Source organism: Felis catus, chromosome D3 (genome assembly GCF_018350175.1).
Source record: "Felis catus isolate Fca126 chromosome D3, F.catus_Fca126_mat1.0, whole genome shotgun sequence".
NCBI classification, from domain to species: domain Eukaryota; kingdom Metazoa; phylum Chordata; class Mammalia; order Carnivora; family Felidae; genus Felis; species Felis catus.
The window spans coordinates 57,404,339-57,422,366 of NC_058379.1; the positions used below are offsets into that span (position 1 = coordinate 57,404,339).

General features: G+C 49.1%; 1 protein-coding gene across 17 annotated transcripts in view; it reads left to right on the forward strand.

The window, feature by feature from the left end:
* Positions 1 to 1,250: 1,250 nt before the first annotated feature.
* FHOD3 (formin homology 2 domain containing 3) overlaps positions 1,251 to 18,028 on the forward strand; it is a 470,560-nt gene continuing 453,782 nt past the window's right edge. For 6 of the 17 annotated variants that reach the window (XM_023241880.2, XM_023241881.2, XM_023241883.2 and 3 more), the window contains exon 1: positions 1,252 to 1,572. In XM_023241880.2, the coding sequence (XP_023097648.2) occupies positions 1,408 to 1,572 (165 nt within the window). In that variant the 5' untranslated portion in view covers positions 1,252 to 1,407. Of the gene's footprint in view, positions 1,573 to 18,028 lie in introns of all 17 variants that reach the window. The other 11 variants (XM_023241887.2, XM_023241888.2, XM_023241889.2 and 8 more) reach the window with 4 other exon arrangements.

Below are 18,028 nucleotides of genomic sequence, written 5' to 3' on the forward strand. Positions count from 1 at the left end.
GAAGGTTAAAGGTGCGGGTGAAGGGGCTGGAGGGGCGGCTGGTTGGCTCAGTAGGTGGAGCATGGGACTCTTGATCTTGGGGATTGCGAGTTTGAGCCCCACCTTGAGTGTAGAGATTACTTAAAAATCTTAAAAAGAAAAAAAAAAAAGTAAAGGTGCCAAGTATGGGACAAGGATTTCTTTCTCCTTGAAACCACAAAAAAAGGAGAGAGACATTATAGAGCCGCCTTGTTAAGACGTGGATGTGAAGAGCGATTGGGTATTATCCCGGTCATCTGTACGAGGTATGAGGCACCACGAACTTGGCCACAGCCTGCGAATGGAGAAAACTGTGAATTCTTACTGGGAACGAAGGGGGTCGCCCGCGAGCAGCGAGGAGAGCGGTGGGAGGCCGAGAGGAGCCCCGAAGCTCCCGCGCGGCCGAGGTGGGTTGTGCAACCCTTTCCTCCACGTCCCTCGCTTGCGAGCAGGTCACTAGCTTTCCATCGCCCCTCTGCATCTCAGTGACCTCATCCGAAGCGGTCCTCGCGGCCCCACAAGATCCAGTTAGGGTATTCGGGGACCTAATTGGTCAAGAGGCTGCGGTGATACGGAGGGTCAACTAGCACCCACCAGGTGGCCCCGGTGTCACGCCTGGCGCTGGGGTCCTGGAGCAGAGCGGCGCAGTCCCCCAGTCTTCGCTCCTAGCGCCCCCTGGGATTATCTGTTAGGAGCTGCTAGGGTTCCCCGGCTCACCCTCCTCCTCCTAAGCTTCTTTCTTCCCAAGGGAAACCTCCGGGTAACCCTCGCCTGGGCTCCAGGTGGCTGCCACCCCGTTTGCTTGCGGGGGGGCCGGCTCCCTCCTCTGCAGGTGCCCAGCTGGGGTTTTCCAAATCCAGGCAGCAGGAGCCCCCCACTGCCGCCTTCATCTGTAAGAGGTTAAGTCCTCTCGCAGATGGGGAAGACCCGGAGCTCCGAGGGGTGCAGCTCCGTCGGTGCTCCCCACGCCGAGGGACGCCCGTGCAGCGGGCGGCCCAAGCGGCGCCCGCGCTGCCGGAGTCAGCCCGCCGGGGATCCCCGCCCCGCCGCGTCTGCCAGACGGCTTGGCGCAGGGCTGCGGATGCCGCGGGAGCGGTTCTCCCTTTCCCTTTCCCGGCGGCAGGCTCCGCGGTCGGGGCAGCGGGGCCGGGCGCGAGGGGACTGAGCAGGGGAGGAGCCGGAGGAGGGGACAGAGGGGCCTGTCGGCCCCGCCCCCGCCCCGCCCCCCCGCGGCCGGAGCCCGGGCTGCAGCCGGGCGCGCCGGAGCCTGCGAGCCCGCGAGCCAGCGATCGGCGGCCGCGGCCTCCCCTGCTCGCGGTGTGACCCCGGCGTCTCGGCCCGCGGCCCCGCCGATCCCGGCGCCCGCGCTCCCAGGGGCAGGGATGCATCATGGCCACGCTGGCTTGCCGGGTGCAGTTCTTGGACGACACGGACCCTTTCAACAGCACCAACTTCCCCGAGCCCAGCCGGCCGCCGCTGTTCACGTTTCGCGAGGACCTCGCTCTCGGCACCCAGCTGGCCGGGGTCCACCGGCTGCTGCGGGCGCCGCACAAGGTACGGCCGACCGATGTGGGCTGGGTTCTCCGGACGCGGCCCCTGCTGCGGGGCGCGCGGGGGTGGGGGCGCCGCGGGCAGGCTCGGATAGGCGCGGCCCCGGGGGACTGGCGCCCAAGGGCAGACCTCCCCCCTTCCCGTTAGGTAGAGGGGCCGAGGGCATCCGCCGGCTGGCGCGGGATTTCCCGGGCGCGAGAGGAGGACAGCCTTGCGCTCCGGCCCAGAGCCGGAGCGGGCGGGGCAGAGCAGGTGCCGCGCGGGCCCGAGGCGAGATGGAGAAGGTTCCCCCGCGCCGCGCCGTTAGCTCGGCTGGGTGGGCGGGGTGGGGCTACGATGCCGGCGGTGGGCCCTGGTACCTGGGCCGGCGCCGAGCCTGGAGCGGAAAGAAACCGGGCCCCGGGGGACTCAGGTCTAAACCTCTCAGGCCTCTGGGGCCGCTGCGGGCGGCCGCGCGAGCCTCACGACAAAGCACTCTTCCTGGGGGACACCGCCTCCTCCTCCCCCGCGGGGCATCGCGGGGGATGCCGACTGCGCACTGAGATAGCTCTCGGAGTAGCCCCTTTTCTCTGGAGAAGCAGGTGGCCTTGGGAACCTTGGAGAAGCGGTAGCTGTGGGAGGAGGGGCGGGGGCGCGGAGGGGCGGCGCGCTCACAAAGCCAGAGCCTCGCAGCCCGAAATGAGTGTCCCCTGGGAAGAATGGCTTCTCAGTCCACCCGATAGAGGCTTTTTTCTTCTTTTCTTCTTCTTCTTCTTTTTTTTTTTTTAACCCTTTGCAGGAGGACAGGCATCTTGCAAAGTGTGTGTTGCAAAGAGCTGGGCATTGAAAGCTAACCATTTGGTTACTCAAGAGAGCCCTCCCTCCTACTTAAACAGATTGCACCTTGAAGAATTACTTACCGGCACTTTTTTTTTTTTTTTTTTTTTTGCTTGGGTTCATATCAAAGCTTGGAGATGATTTATTCAACGAGGATCAACATTGATAAATATTTGGAAGAGATAACCCTTGATACCAAAAAGAACAAAATTGATTTTTCAAAATTCTTTAGATTTCTGTATGATGTTCACCTGCCTTGGAAGTAGAGAGGGAGTTTGTATGTGGAAACTGGTGTACTTGGGCAGTGCTGTTAGTGTATCAATGCTTTCTCTCCTTAATTAGCAACCTGCTTTCAGGAATGAGGAATGGGGCAGTTCTGTCTCATTCTCTCTGTGTTGGTGCAGAGTGGATAACAATCACTGTTTGGGGGAACCTCTCTGGCCATAAAAACAGGATGGATTGGGAGATGGAGGGACAGAATGATGTAGTGTGAATTCAGCGAATCAGAATCACTTTTGTAAATTATTTGGTTCTTCTTAATCAGTAGATTGAGTTGAAAGTTTCAAAGGACTTCTTTTGGCATCACGATAGTCCATTCATTATGATCACTGATTACAGTGATCTTTTGTTGAAACCACAGAAGGCTCATAATTGTGGCCCTATGACCTTGAAGTGGTTTTCTTGGATTTCAAACCCTATATACATAGGTTGACCTTTCAAGCTGGAAGCTAAAGTACTTTTTTATGTTTCTATAGAGTAGCCCCATAGTCCTGATCCAGTGTTCCTCCTCTGTTCTGGTAGGAGGAAATGATGATGCTCCAGCATTGGCCTTCCCCCCCCCCCCCCCCCCGCCCCAGCTAGAAGCCACAGCGCTGAAGTTGCACTGGCTCACAGAATGTTCTGAGGTGTTGCCTGTAGAACAAGGAGAACCTGGAGATAACCTGTAGAACTCCTTGACTCCTGGTCTTGGCAGCCAGCTATTCTTGGTCTCAGCGTCTTTTGCCCAAAGACCCCTGCAGTATATTCAGATGTTTGACATTGTTTTTCATGTCTAGAGCTGAGTGATTGGCCGATTCTATTAGCCAGGGCTCTGCAGAGCAGAATTCAGTGCATTTATATGCCTCGGTGCACATTCATGTTTAAAAATGCTCATTAATTTCCAGCCGAGAATCTTAAAATTGGATGGTCCCCCTGTGATAGAGCTAACGAGTTGTGAGTCAGTGTGCAATATCGTTTAATGCTACATACCTCTGTGAATGAGGCTACTTTTAGGATCCCTATTTTGCAGATGAGGAAACTGTGGAAGAGAGCAAGTAAGTAACTTAGTTTTTTTTGCTAGGACTAGAGAGCTGAGCTTCAAACCCTGGGTCTCAGCCCCCAGTGCTGTTCTGCTCCCTGGACCAGCAGTGTGGGGTGGGCGGAAGTCGTGGGGGTTCCATTGCATTACCTTGGGGAGCTCACCAAATCACCTTTGTGTGCCAGGTACTTTTTGGCCTGGGGCAGGTGAATGTTACAGGCATGAGTAAGAGCCTTGAGGCAGAATTCCTGGCCTGGTAGATTTCAGAGTCAGAGGTGGAAACAAGTAGTTACCATCCTTGCTGTGAATTAGCTGATGGTGAGGGAACCCAGAGCTCTCCCTCCAGACCCCTGCCCTGAGTAAGCCTTCCCGAAACACAGGGAATGCTTCTCTCAGGTCCCAATGAGCCTGGCCTTGGCAAGATGGGGAGTTCCTTGTGGGAGGGCAATCTGTGTGATGGAAAGGATGGAGAAGCCTGACTGTGGAACATGCAGACACCCTCAGTGTACCCAGCTGTCCCACACTTTCAACACCCTGTGGGGAGTAAACTTTTGCTTGAGGTAGATTGTACACACAGAAAAGTGTGCAGGGCATAAGTCAGAGGCTGGATGGACGGTCACTTAGTGAACGCACCTGTGTAACCGGCATCTAGAAGGCCCTGTGGAGGGTTCTAATTTATGCAGCACCCCCTAAGAGTCTCCTGTGCTGGGAACGTTTGAATTGGATCTCTCAGGCCCTTCCCAGCCAAAACTTGAGTCTGTGCATCTTTTTCTAACTTAATGATCTATTAATTTAGCTCATGTCTGCTGACTCCTTTAGAAGTTAGCTGTTAACTAAACCACTGTCTTGGACAAAAATGATATATTGTGCTTATTATGCTTTGTCTTTTCCAAAATTGCTAGTCATTCCAGGGAAGATAAGTAAATTAATGACGAGTGTGATAACAAAAAGGTCAAAACAGATGCTGTAGACTCACTGGGGAGATGTTCATTTTGGTGGTTATATGTTCTGTCTGGCCTAGGTAAGCCCTTTTGTTCTCAAATGTTGCATAAATAGGTGTTTATTTTTGGTTCAGTGTTCTAAGGAATTATAATTATAGGACCTCTAATGTAGAAAACTATACAGTAGAATTAATAAATCATATGCCTTTCACAATTTAAATGTTTTGGGGTTGATTGATTATGAAAGACTACGGATTCTTGTTTCCTTTTGATAGACAAAAGTGGAATCGTAGGCTATTTTTACAAACTAAGTGATAACCAGCTTATCTGTTACAATGGCAGTTAAGACTTAGTAATTCAGTTCAGGAAATACTTCGGTGCCTTTTGTGGACCAGACAGAGTGGAGTGATAATAGTGACTGTGTTCTAGGCGCTTGCCCAAGACAAGGAGCATTCTAGATAGGCATCATTTCGCCAAGTCTACGGATCAGGTACGGGCACTCTTGCATTCCGTGGCAGAAGAGACCCAGAACAGAAGGAATCCACCTGGTCACACGAGTGGGAAGTTCCAGGGTTGGCATTCCACACCAGGCCTCAGCTCTCAATGACTCCACTTTTGTGTCTTGGATGTCTTCCTTCCAGGCAGCCTGTCCATTTTCCAGAGTTCCATCTCTTGACTGTATTGTGTTCATTTTTTTCTCACGACCTCTGTCTCTGTGGTCGCCTCCCTGTCTCAGCTGTTCCACCTGCAAAACAACAGATCGCAGTGAGAATTAGAGCCTTGGTCCTTCAAGGGTGGGCTGGGCGTCACCTAGACTCCTCTTAGAAAGGGCTGTCAGCCTCCCCAGACCTGTTGAATCAGGATGTGTATTTTTTCCAACATGCTTTGGTGATTCCTAAGCAGCATGGATTAGAGGTCATTTAGGTCAGGCTCTCAGTATGTGGGGCTCTCACTGTCTCCCCTGTTACAGATCAGTTCTTTGAGGGAGAGACCTGGCTGGCTAGTTCTCCCATGCTTTTTTGAAGCTGAGTAGTGCGAAGATGGAGTGTGCCCTAAGTTGATTGATCGGTGTTAGTTATAGAACACAAATCCACTGGTATTATTGCTGTAATGAATTTCCACCTTAATCCTCTTACGGGACACATCTGTTTGCTACATTACATTAAGATTTTTAGAAGATGAGATCATTAGTAAAGTTGGCAAGTGTGTTGTGGCACAGAGCATCTTAGGACAGAAGTGTTTAAGAATGTTGTATGAAGTGCTGAGAGCATCTCTGTGCAAGCCGAGGTGAATCTGACTGTACCGTAATTAGCTCAGTTGGTTGGAGCCACGCTATTGAGATCAGGATCATGGGATTGAACTCTTTATGGGTCAGTTGGCTTTGCTTCATGCATGGCCACAGACGGCATCGGTAACCCAGCCGGACGCCCTGCAGGTGCTGTCATGGCTTCCTTCAAGGATGTGGTGTGGAAGGGACTGGCAGAAATCTTTGGGGGGCAAAGGCTAACACACAATGGGAATGTGCTGGGCACTACACTGTAGGCCTTCATGCATAACTTCATTTATCCTCATAACAGCTCTAGCAGATGGACAATAGTATCCGCAAGTAACAGGTGGGGAAACTGAGGCACAGGGAGACTAAGCAGGTTATCTAAGGCCACACGGCTTTTAAGTGAAAGAGCTGAGATTTAAGGTCGTCTTTTTTTTTTTTTTCCTCCAAAGCCTGTAGCCAAGTGTGTCCCATTATTAGAAAGCCAGCAGCAGAGCACACACTCTCTTGTGCAGGGGAAGCACAGGTGGGGGAGGGGGGCTGCCTGCGTTGCCTTCACACGCGGCTGCCTGTCACAGGGCTGGGACTTAACCGGTCGTGCTCTGGTAAGTCCTTCCAGCATTGGAGCTCTGTGAGGCCGTGCCTTTTGTCCTCGGAGTCCAACCTGTGTCCCTCTGGAAAACAACAGGCCAGCCTGCCCCCGCCCTCCCCCTCTGGACTCTGAAATGTTAGTTCTTAATGGTGGCAGATTTAAAACTGATTAACATGCTGAGGCCAACGCTGAGCTCCCCTCCCCCAGCCTTCTTTCTCCTCCAGGGTTTATTTCTCTCTGAAGATGAAACTTTGAACGCCTGCGAACCTTTTTGTCCTGAGCCAGTCACCACTCCTGGCAACCTCCCCACCTCATCTCCAGGTGACGCCCCTGTGGTCTGTGGCTGGCTCAGGAATGTCCCCAGTTTAACCTGGCTTTCTAATCAGTGTAGCTGCTTCCACTTCTGGGGGACATTTTCAGAATCTTGTGTTTGTCAGCATCTGCTCCTTTAGAGAGACAAGCAGATTGCTTTTTGTTTTTATTTTTGCTTTATTAGCTGTTTTATTGGGAAGTGTTTCTGGATCTTGTTCTGAACTAAGTAAGAAAGAATGGGGAAAATTAAGCTACAACGAATGTTAAACCTCACTGCAGGGGTGCAATCAGCAAAATCCAGATTGTGGGAAACTATGGTGTCTCCAAAAAATTAAATTGCAAAGAAAAAAAAGATGGAGGGGAAACTTAGATTAAAAGAGATTCAAGAGATATATCAACAGCTGATTGCAATGCGTGGCTAATTGGGTCCTAATTCGAACAAACACGCGGTGAATAAATATTTGAAATCATTGAGGAAACTTGAATGACTATTTGGTATTAAAATTTATTAAGTTTAAATTAATGATACATTGATTTGATGTTAGAAATTATTAAAATGTGATAATATTATGGTTATAGTTAAAGAAAGTTTACATTTTTCAGAGATACATACTGAAATATTTATAGGTGAAATTATATGATATCTGGAATTTGTTTCAAAATAATCCTGGACAAGAGGCAAGTAGGTGGGTGAATGTACAGATGGGGCAAGATCGACCATGAGTTAACGCTGAAATATGGGTGCAGGAGGTGGGTCATTATACTATTTTCTATACTTTCGCAGATGTGGAACTTTTAAAATAAAAGAGCTAAAAAATTAGGTTACGAGTTCCAATGTCCCCTTTGGGATCAGAGTCCTTTCTTTAAGTGTCACTGGGTGTCCTGAGTGTGTTTACTATGGCCGAGATAGCCAGTTTTTCTGTACATTTTTTGTTATGCTTCCACTGATATTTTTCTTCCTACCCTGATGTTTATGTACTCCTTAGGATCTTTGAAAGCAAGTGTGGGACATCAGTCTTTTTATATTTAGGGTATCTTTCCAGGCTCAGTCAATTCTTTTTTTTTTTTTTTAATTTTTTTTTTTAATGTTTATTTATTTTTGAGACAGAGACAGAGCTTGAGCAGGGGAGGGGCAGAGAGAGAGGGAGACACAGAATCCGAAGCAGGCTCCATCCCAGGCTCTGAGCTGTCAGTGCAGAGCCTGATGTGGGGCTCAAACCCATGGACCGCGAGATCATGACCTGAGCCGAAGTTGGACGCGCAACCGACTGAGCCACCCAGGCGCCCCCAGGCTCAGTCAGTTCTTAAGATGAAGTCAGCAAGCATCAGTTATACAAACTCTTAGTTTGGTAAAAGAAGTGTTAAGGTAGAGGTATTATACATGTAGCTTCAGTAGCTGCCTGTAAATTTTTATCATTAAACTGACATATTGCTGAGGCTATACTGAACGACACTGGTATAAAGGTACTCGGTTTCCCAGTGGCTTTTGGAGCCTGTGACTTACTCTCATGGCCACCCGCAGGCTCTTACCTGATTCCCAGTGAGTCAGTTCTACCTCCACCTTTAGTATGCCTCAAGAGAGCATAACGCAGTGCATGGCAGTGACGTTGTAATGTATATGAAAATGTAAGTTGATTGTATACGTTGGCATTCGTACCGGCAGCTTTTGATTTCTGTGGAGAGATTAAACCATGTCATGGATTAGCTATTGGGAAGGGGGAAGATTTAAAAAAATTTAAAAATTAAAAAAAATTTAAAAAATAGATTACCATGCATCAGCGAAATTATATACCCAGAAGTTTATCTATTTTTAGAGCCACATAGGAACAAATGGAATCTACATTGTATCTGTTTACAACTTGGGGACCTACTTTTCTTTTCACCACTTAGATTTGTAACCAGAAATTAAAATTTCAGACTCTAAGGGAAAATGTTTAGAACTTAATATCGGGGGAGAAAAATCTCGAAATTGTTGAACACATGGGGAAAGGGAAAATGTTAAACGTCTTGCAATTCAATATAAGACAATGGTTCTAGATTTGGCAAAAAGGACACAGAAAAATGGATTTGTTGATCACTTCATCCAATATTTTTTTAAGTTTATTTACTTATTTTCAGAGAGAGAGAGAGAGAGAGAGAGAGAGAGAGGAAGCAGGGGAGGGGCAGAGAGAGAGAGAGAGAGGGAGAGATAGAATCCCAAGCAGGCTCCAAGAAGTCAGCGCTGAGCCCAACTCGGGGCTTGAACTCATGGACTGTGAGATCATGTCCTGAGCCAAAATCAAGAGTCGGACGCTCAACCAACTGAGGCACCCAGGCGCTCCACTTCCATCAAGTATTTTTAACATTCTTGGAAAGAAAAAAAAAAACCCAGAAGAAGACTTTGCTGTTACTGACTAGGCTACTCTGCATCTTCATGCACCGGTGTTATGGCAGCGAATGAAGTGCCCGGGGCCTTTACCAGAGTGCACAGGACATTCCAAAGACTATTTTGAAGTTCTCAGAATAGAAGATGTGACTGACGCATCTGCTGTCCGATACATCAGATCCCAGGAGCGGCTTGGGGCTCGTGGCGGATGCGTTGATGGGCAGATGCTCCTGAGTGGCCAGACACTGACATGTTTAGAGCAGGTGCAAGACTGAGCAATGGGTCCTTGGGGGAGCGGATGAGGAGGAGGGTCCTTTTGGCCAAGCCGGAGTTACATGTAGCACCGCTGCCATTCACGTTGCCTGCTCGTGCTGGCCGGTGCTTTGACTAGAGGAGTTTATACTGCTTTGGTACCAGTTTTGTTTTCTCCATGATTTGAGCTTACCTTCCCCAGTCCTCCCCTCATGGTAATTGTTACTCCAGAGCCAAAGGTAAATCCCTCACAACTCAGGAACACACATGTGTGGTGGTGCTGAGGTGGAGACAAGTGGTTTAAACAATGCTTCCTTCCCCTCTCCTATTGTAATTTCATTAAATGAAATTCGGTATTCAGTGTACCACACCCTGAAAAACCCAGCTTTCAACCCTTGTGAATAATTATGAGGGGACTTCTGTCTGGTCCTCTGATTTGCCCACACAGGCTGCGTGCAGCTGGGGGGTTGCTCGGTGCTGGACTCCCCTGGAAAGCAGCTGACTGAAGACAGAGGTTGACGATACCCCAGTCGTAGGGAATGTGGGGGGGGCTGGGAGCACAGTCTTGGTGGTGCCGCCCCGAGCCACTTGTGTCCACAGCCCTGGAGGGGTGTTTCTGGGCTGTGTGCTCCATCGTCCAGCAGTGTGTTCTTGTGCTGACAGCCCACCGTCTTACTGCCTGTGGTTTACGGGAAGTCGTGATATCTGTGGGGTAGAGGTCCTCCCCTGGCCTTGGAACATAGCCACTGATAGGAAAAAATGGTTCAAGAGGGTCCCTTTAATGGATTTTAAGGTGAAGGAATACCAAGGAAACAGACCTGTGTGACCCATTAAAGAGGAAAAAGAGAGTCAGAATACTTCACTCCTCTGCTCCAAACCTCCCTCAGCCCCCTGTCCTTGAGGGTCAACTCCAAAACCCTTGAGCGGTTGGCCCACTGCTCCACGAAGGCAGGGTTGGCTGGTTGGTTGGTTGGTTGGTTGGTTGGTTGCTTGCTTGCTTGCTCTTAGGGTCTGTTGGGTTTACTGCTATAGCCCTAGAGCCTAGAACAGTATCTGGCACAAAGCACACGTCTGGCAAATGGTTGTTGAATGGGTGAATTACCATAACATTCAGGGCTGGAGGGAAGGAAGAGTGGCCTCATTCAAACTCTTTCCATGCAGAAGTTCCTCCTGCAAAGCCTCTGGCAGCCTGTTCTAGTTCGAGAGTGAGTAGTTGCCCCTCCCTTCAAGTGCCGCCTTTCTCATTTTTGAGCTCTACCTGCAGAATTTATTCTTTACTTGTTCCTGGTTTTCACTTACAGAAGTGGGTCTTCGTAGCTCCACAGATGGGGATGGAGATGGGTCTGGAAGGTTCATCAGTTGGCTGGTGCCTAACAGGGTGGAATTAGGATGGATGAACCAGAAGGACCCTGACTACAGGGTTTGGTAGGTAGAGTGACCTGTGACCTGCAGATAGTGCCTAGATACAGACTGGTCACTTTTCCCTGTGGGAGCAGAAGTAGAAAGCTAATTTCTTCTCATGTTAAAGCTGAGCAATGGAGTCTGTTTCTCCTACTTCGGTCAATGTCATCTATATTGCTCTGTGTATGTTTGATATCCTAAACCATCTTCACACCTGCGGTTCCATTTAGCTGTGAACTTTGTGGAATCAGAGTGACGTTGCCGGGGAGAGGTTACCACGAACAAAGCTAGATCCAAGGAGAGAAAGGCCAAGAGGCAAGGAGCATACCCGTGTAAAACTAACAGGGCATTTCTTCCCGTCACAGTATGAGCACGTGTATAAATTTGGAGACGACAGAAAAGCACACTGAAGGCATAGAAACCACTCTGCTCACCACCCAAAGGGAACCAATCACTCTTAACCCTTTGTGTCTTACCAGGATTTTAGTATCTATGCATTTCAAAGTATAATATTATGAATACTTTCCAGAGCCATGAAATACTCCTGGAGCATATCTTCTTTAATGACAGCATGGTAATCTAGGACATGCATCTACTGTGGTCCTTGTAAGCGTTATTCCCCTGTGCTGTGAGGGAAAGGGCTCTGTCTTCTTCCATGTGTATTAGTCCTGTGCTTAGTGCTTAATAAATATTCATTAAACAAGTGCAGGAATGAATGAACCACTGGATGTTTAGGTAGTTGCCAATATAAAAATGCAGATGATGCTATAATATATATATATATATATATGCATATATATGTATATGTATGTATATACATATACATGTATATACATACATATACATATATATACATATATATGTGTGTGTGTGTATGTATATATATATATATATATATATATATATATATACATATATATATATATATACTTGCAGAAAGAAAATCTTTGCACTTCTGTCTAATTATTTCCTTAACATGAATTCCTAGGTGTTTAGTTGTGGAGTAGAAGGGTAAAGAATTTATCTTGGATGGAAGCAGTTTCCCCCATTTTAAGAAGGTGGTTGGAAAGATGGTCCCTAAATCAGTGTGGAGTTGGTGAAGAAAGGGCTAGACCAAGTTTGAAGCCCAGCTCCAGTCTGACACACAGCTAGTGTCACAGCTGAGAGTGACATTTGAGTGCTGGGATTACCACCAGGTGGTATTCAGAGAAGATTGTTCAAACCCCTAGTAAATTATTTGTGTGTATCCCATTGCCTCTCCCTATTTTGAGGGACAAAATCATGACTATAGTTTAAAAGTCAATGCTAAACTTAGAACTGTTACTTTGTGTACATATAACAGTATCATGGTAGTAAGACAGAGGTACATCTCATTGGTTGCTAATGCTTTGAGGAAACTAAGGCACTTAAATGCTGCAGGTAGTGTAGTCCATGACCCTCCCTCTTTCTAGAGACTTGGCAACACATGCAATTCATAAAAACGATTATTTTGGACTGGGTGACCCCACTTGCAAGAATTATTTGAAGAGAGAAATAAAAATATAAAAGGTATTTGAGGGTTATTTTAATAATGAAAAGATAAGACAAACTCCGTGTCCAAGCACGAGGAAGATATTAAATATGTTTTATTATGCATAGAATATTGGGTAACTATGAAAATAACTCCTATATAGCACAATACCATAGACTGGGGGCTTAAACAGCAGACATTTATTTTCTCAACAGTTCCAGAGACTGGGAGTCCAAGATCAAGGTGCCAGTAGATTTGGTTCTTGGTTAGGTTCTCCTTTCTGGCTTGCAGATAGATGGCCACCTTCTTGCTGTGTTCTTATATGGCAGAGAGAGGAAGCTCTTGTGTCTCCCCCCTCTTTCTCCTCCTTCTTTCCCTCTTTGTCACTTTCCCTCCCCTCCTTCCTTCCTCCCTTCCTTCCTTCCTTCCTTCCTTCCTTCCTTCCTTCCTCCCTCCCTCCCTCCCTCCCTCCCTCCCTCCCTTCCTTCCTTCCTTCCTTCCTTCCTTCCTTCCTTCCTTCCTTCCTTCCTTCCTCTCTTTTGTTTCTTTCCTTCTTTCTTTCTTTCTTCTTCTTTGTGGTTTTATACCCTTAACTTCCTCTTCTTATAAGGGCACTAATCCCATCATGGGGCCCCACCTGCATCTAAACCACAGGCTCTCCCTCTTAATACCATCACATTGGCAGTTAGGGCTGCAACCTGTGAGTTTTGAGGAGACATATTCAGTCCGTGACAACCCCCAGGAATCATAAAATTGTGCATATGGAAATGCAGATAAGAAATGTCAAGAATGGGATGAGTGACCTCCTTCTCCCAGACCTGCTTACATCGCCTCTCCTGCATCTTATTCATCAGAAATGCCATGAGAACTGTGAGTCAGCTTGATTCCTCTGCACCAATCCAGCCCCCTTCTTTCCTTTCCTGAGTCGTCTTGGCTCTCCTTTGGACAACAGTCCAGGTTCTGGAAAATAACTCTGATCCATTCTCCCACTCTCCAGTTGCTTTCCTTACCCCCTCCTCCTTCACTCTGGTGGCTCTCCAGTATCTACAGGTGAAGTCCCAGCTCTTCACAGGGACACTCAGGGCTCTCTGTGACCTGGCCTTTTGTCTGCCACTCCCACATTATCCCTGATTGTCCTTCCCTCCCCACCCCTCCAAAACCCTGTGCGAAAATGCCTGCAGTTCTCCTGATAGGCTGCCCCGGATGGTTGTTCAAGTTCTTGCCTTTACCTGGACTGCCTCTTCAGCCCTCCAGTCTGGGATGAGACTGTGTCTAAGGGTTACCTCTGTAGGCTTTCCCAGCCCTCCCCCAGGCATGTGTGGGCTGTGCTTCACACACCCCTCACCCATGACACTCTGGCTCTTATTTCATTCTGTGTTACCATCTCCCCAGCAGGTATAACCCTTCAGTAGCAGGAAGTGCATTTTTTAAAGTTTATTTATTTTGAGAGAGAGGAGGAGGAGGAGGAGGAGGAGGAGAGAGAGAGGGAGAGGAGAGGAGAGAGACAGCATGAGTAAGGGAGGGGCAGAGAGAAAAAGGAGAGAGAGAATCCCCAGCAGGCTGCACTGTTAGCATGCAGCCTGATGGGGGACTTGAACCCACGAACTGTGAGATTATGACCTGAGCCGAAATCAAGAGTTGGATACTTAAGTGACTGAGCCACCCAGGTGCCCCAGGAAATGCATTTTCCCTTACCTTCCAGTTCAGAGTTCCTAGGGCAGCACCTGATACATAATAAGCCCTAGTAGATAATTTTTGAATATTTGAAAGAATGTTAGGTGGAAAAGTATAGGGTATATTTATATCATGATGATTGCAACAGTGGAGTAGACCCTTAACTTTCAAGATCCTTCATCAGATCCCTAATCTGTGAACATGATTTGCCTGTTACAATTTCCCCCACAAACTGCAGATGAGTGAGGTAGAACCAATTCTTCAGAATAGCAAAACCTTGTTTTCTGGCCTTTTCCGCACTGGGTCTGTGCTAGGATCTCAGACAGGAAGCCTGGGGTTGGCAAGAGAAGGCCCACTGTCCCGCCAGTGCTATCTCCTGTTGGGTTTGGAGGGTGTGCACATGGCCTGCGGCTCTGCTGCACGGGGGTGGTGAGGTCTCCTCCACGGGGCCAGATTTGAGGTCTGCAGTGCACGACGAGGAAGCGCTGTGTCATGGGCCAGATGTCCCTTCTGCCTCGTTCTGGGCCTTCTACACGGCCTTGTTTACTGTTCTGCCCATGCTGACCCGGGGGGAGGGTGAGGAGAGTTGTGAGCTTGTGTGAAGGTCAGGGTCCCTGAAGGTGGGGAGGCCAGCGCGGCTGTGATTAGTGGGACGTCCCAAGAGGAAGGTGGGTCTGGGAGACCGGAGTGGTGGCCACAGAGTCCAACTGTCCTTCCTTCCACACGGGGAGATTCAGCCTTTTGCCAGCCTCGGGGGTTCTGGATAGGTACAATTTCAGGGGATGACACTCAGCTAACAGGGATGCATTACCTCTTGGCCGAATCAGATCATACTTTCAGGCTGCAGGAGCACTCAGGCTGGGTCCTGACCACAGCTTCCAGAAATCACTAACCCCCTGGCTTCTGCAGTATCCTGGCAGTTTCCGAGTGGCTAGTGTCTGAGTGGCCAGTGCGCGGACGTGGGAGAGGTTATCCAGTCTTCCTGGGGGTCTTCCATTCAAGTTCAGCAGCACCGTGTGTTTGCGGGCAGGAAAAAAGAGCTTTGGCCTGCCTGTCCAGAACAATAGTCAAGGATATGAGTGGTTTTTTGTTCCCAGAACTGGGTGCATTTTTGTGGACAGTGATTCATCACTGAATCTGCCAGTAATAGAACCACGACGTGTCTGTGCAGCTTACAGGGCACTGGGACATAGGTTTGCCTGGTTGATCCTCACACAACCCTGAAAGGGGGCGAGATGGGGCCTTTAGGCTCCATCTCCAAGATGAGAAAACTAAAATCAGGTTGGCTTCACGACGGATGCTCATTAAGCTTCTCAGAGGGCGGCAGGGCGAGGTCCAGCATACATCTTCTCTCCCCCAGGCTCTAAGTCTCTCCAGCGAGGACTCTCCTCCTCAGTCCGTCACAGATAAGCATAAGGAACATAGATCGGCACCCAGGGAAGTTTGTGGAGTGAACGTGATCAGGGGGAGATTTCAGCTGAGCCCATAGACATTATATGTAACCAGCTGCTGCTGATTTTTATGAGAGCTGCAGAGCAGAGTTTGGTTAAGTGGGGAACTTTCTATCAAGGCCACTGATCCCAGGCCATGAAAATCATCTCCTTTATGGCTATGATTGGTTGGGGAAATCAGTCATAGACATAACACAGAGTGAAGTAACAACTGACAGGTCAGCGTATGACTCATGTCTGCGTGTGACATAGGCAGTCGGGCTATAGAAATGTCAGAAGTGGGGAAAATCTGTGTGGGCTCACGGTCCAAAAAGCCTCCTGGAGAGAGTAGGAATGGTTGAGGAAGTGAATAGAAAGGCGAGGACACTCCATGCAGGTGAGAAATGGATGGGATGTGGCGTGGGGGTCAGGTCTGGCTGGCTCTGGGCAATTGAGAACAGCCCCTGATGGTGGGGCCCCACGACGGTAGACCGTGGGCTGGGCTGGCACACTGGGCTGTCATCAGTGAGCACAAAACGATTTCAGAAGTTTACTTCCATTCCACACAATGGATAAAAGTAAGGGAAAAGGAAGGAAAGAGGAGAGAAAAATGAAAGTATGAGAAGAGAATGATTACAAAAAAAAAGGTAAGGGAAAGAAGGAAGAGAAGAAAGGAGAGGGATGGACAGGCAGTCACTGAAAAGCCACCTATGAAGAATGCATGGGAGGAGGATAGTCAGAGACAAGCCACAGGATGGGCCTGGCCTGGGCCTAGAGGATGGGGTCTCCTGCTTTCCGTGGCCCCTGGTCACAGCTGTTCTTGGTCAGTGGAGGTATTAGCCAATGAGGGCTAGGATGAGACCCTTTTGGGGACTCTCCCATGTTCCTCTGTTTCATAAATGTTTATGGGGTATCTGCACAGTGTCAGTCTCTGTTAAGGCCAGCACAGTAAGCCAGAGAAAGGAAACCAAGGGTCAGCAAAGTGGTGGTGGGGGCCAGCTCCAGCCCCGCCCTCCATATTCCCTCTCCTAAAACCTTGGACCTGTAGCATCCTCCCTTACAGGGATGCTGTGGACAAAACCAAAAAGGATCCTACCTTTGCATTAGTGGCCTTTAGCCCTAGCTGCCACGGTGGGGGGCACCTGTTTCCGGGTCCCTCCTCTCCCCTGCCTCACTTGTAACTTCACGGACAAAGCAACCCCTGCCCCACCTTGTACCTTCAGCCTCAACTTCCCTCTGGGATGGTTCCTTTAGCATGTAGATGGGCTGGAGCCTCTTTCATCTGGAAAGCACTCCTCCCTGGTCCCCAGATCTGGAGTCTTCCTTCACCCCCAGGCGTCTTAGACCTCGTCTGAGCTCTGCTGTCTTACCTCATTTTCCCTCCTGTTCCATTCTCTCTCCTGTCTGCCCCACCGCAGTGAAATTCCCTGCTGAGGTGATTGTCTTTAATGCAGGGGATGCTTTTCTGTCTTTATCTTATTTAATCTCTTCGCAGCACTTCCTAGTTCTGGTCATCCCCTCTGAGGAATGCTGTTCCAAGTTCGATAGTGACAGATTCACCCTCCCAGTCTTCCTTCTCAGTCCACTGTGCCCTCCTGCCCTTTGAGTGTTGGCCTTCTTCAGGGCTTTGTCCCAAGACCGTGCCTTCTCCTCACAGTTGACCTCATTTTCTGGGTGGCTTCCAGGGCCTTCTGATAACCCCCTTGTTCTTATGTCTAGTCCAGGGCTCTCTCTGGTCCTTAGGCCAACTATCCAGCTGCCCCTAGACAGCTCCCTTGGGATGTCCCACAGACGCCGAACATGCACTGTGTCTAGATCGGATCTTGTTAGTGCTGCCTCTGTGAGGGACATGCCATCTGGCCAGCTGCCCGAACCAAACACCCTTCTCTGGCTCTGGACGCCCATCTCTTAGCCCTCAGGTTCTGGTGATTCTCTTGCTCTTGGCACTTCTCGCCCCGTTCCATGTAGAGTCCATGTAGAAAGTGCCCAGAAAATGATGAAATGAAGGAAAATAGGCAAGACAATGTATGAGCAAGTGTCTGTCACATGACAGTTGCTCAGAAAATGCCTTTATTAGTTGCCCATGGCTGTGAACAAATCACTCTCAAGCATAGTTGCTTAAAACATTCACATTTCTCTCAGGGTTTCCTTGGGCCAGGAACTTGGGAGCACCTCGCCGGGTGGTTCTGGCTCCGGCTGTCTCCTGAGGTTGCAGCCGGATCATGGCTTCTCCAGTTGGCAAGGCTGTCCTCTGGGCTGGGCGGATGCAGAGGGGTGGGGGCTCCTCAGGCATCTCTCGTTATCTCTCTGGTCTCTCCACCCGTCTCTAATACGGTGGTTCCCGGGTAGCTGGACTTCTTCCTCGGCAACTCAGGGCTCCAGACGGAGGCCAGGACGGTGCTGTCTCACCTCTTCTGTCTCTCTCACTGGTACCCTGCTCGTTAGAACAGGTCAGCAAGGCTGGCCAATGTTCGAGACTCCATTGTTACATGGGAGGAGCGTCCAGGATTTGTGAGCTTCTGAAAAAGACATTTATATACAGGAAAACTCACTTTTACTTTTGGTGTGCGATCTTAGGAGCTTTAACTCATACATGGGT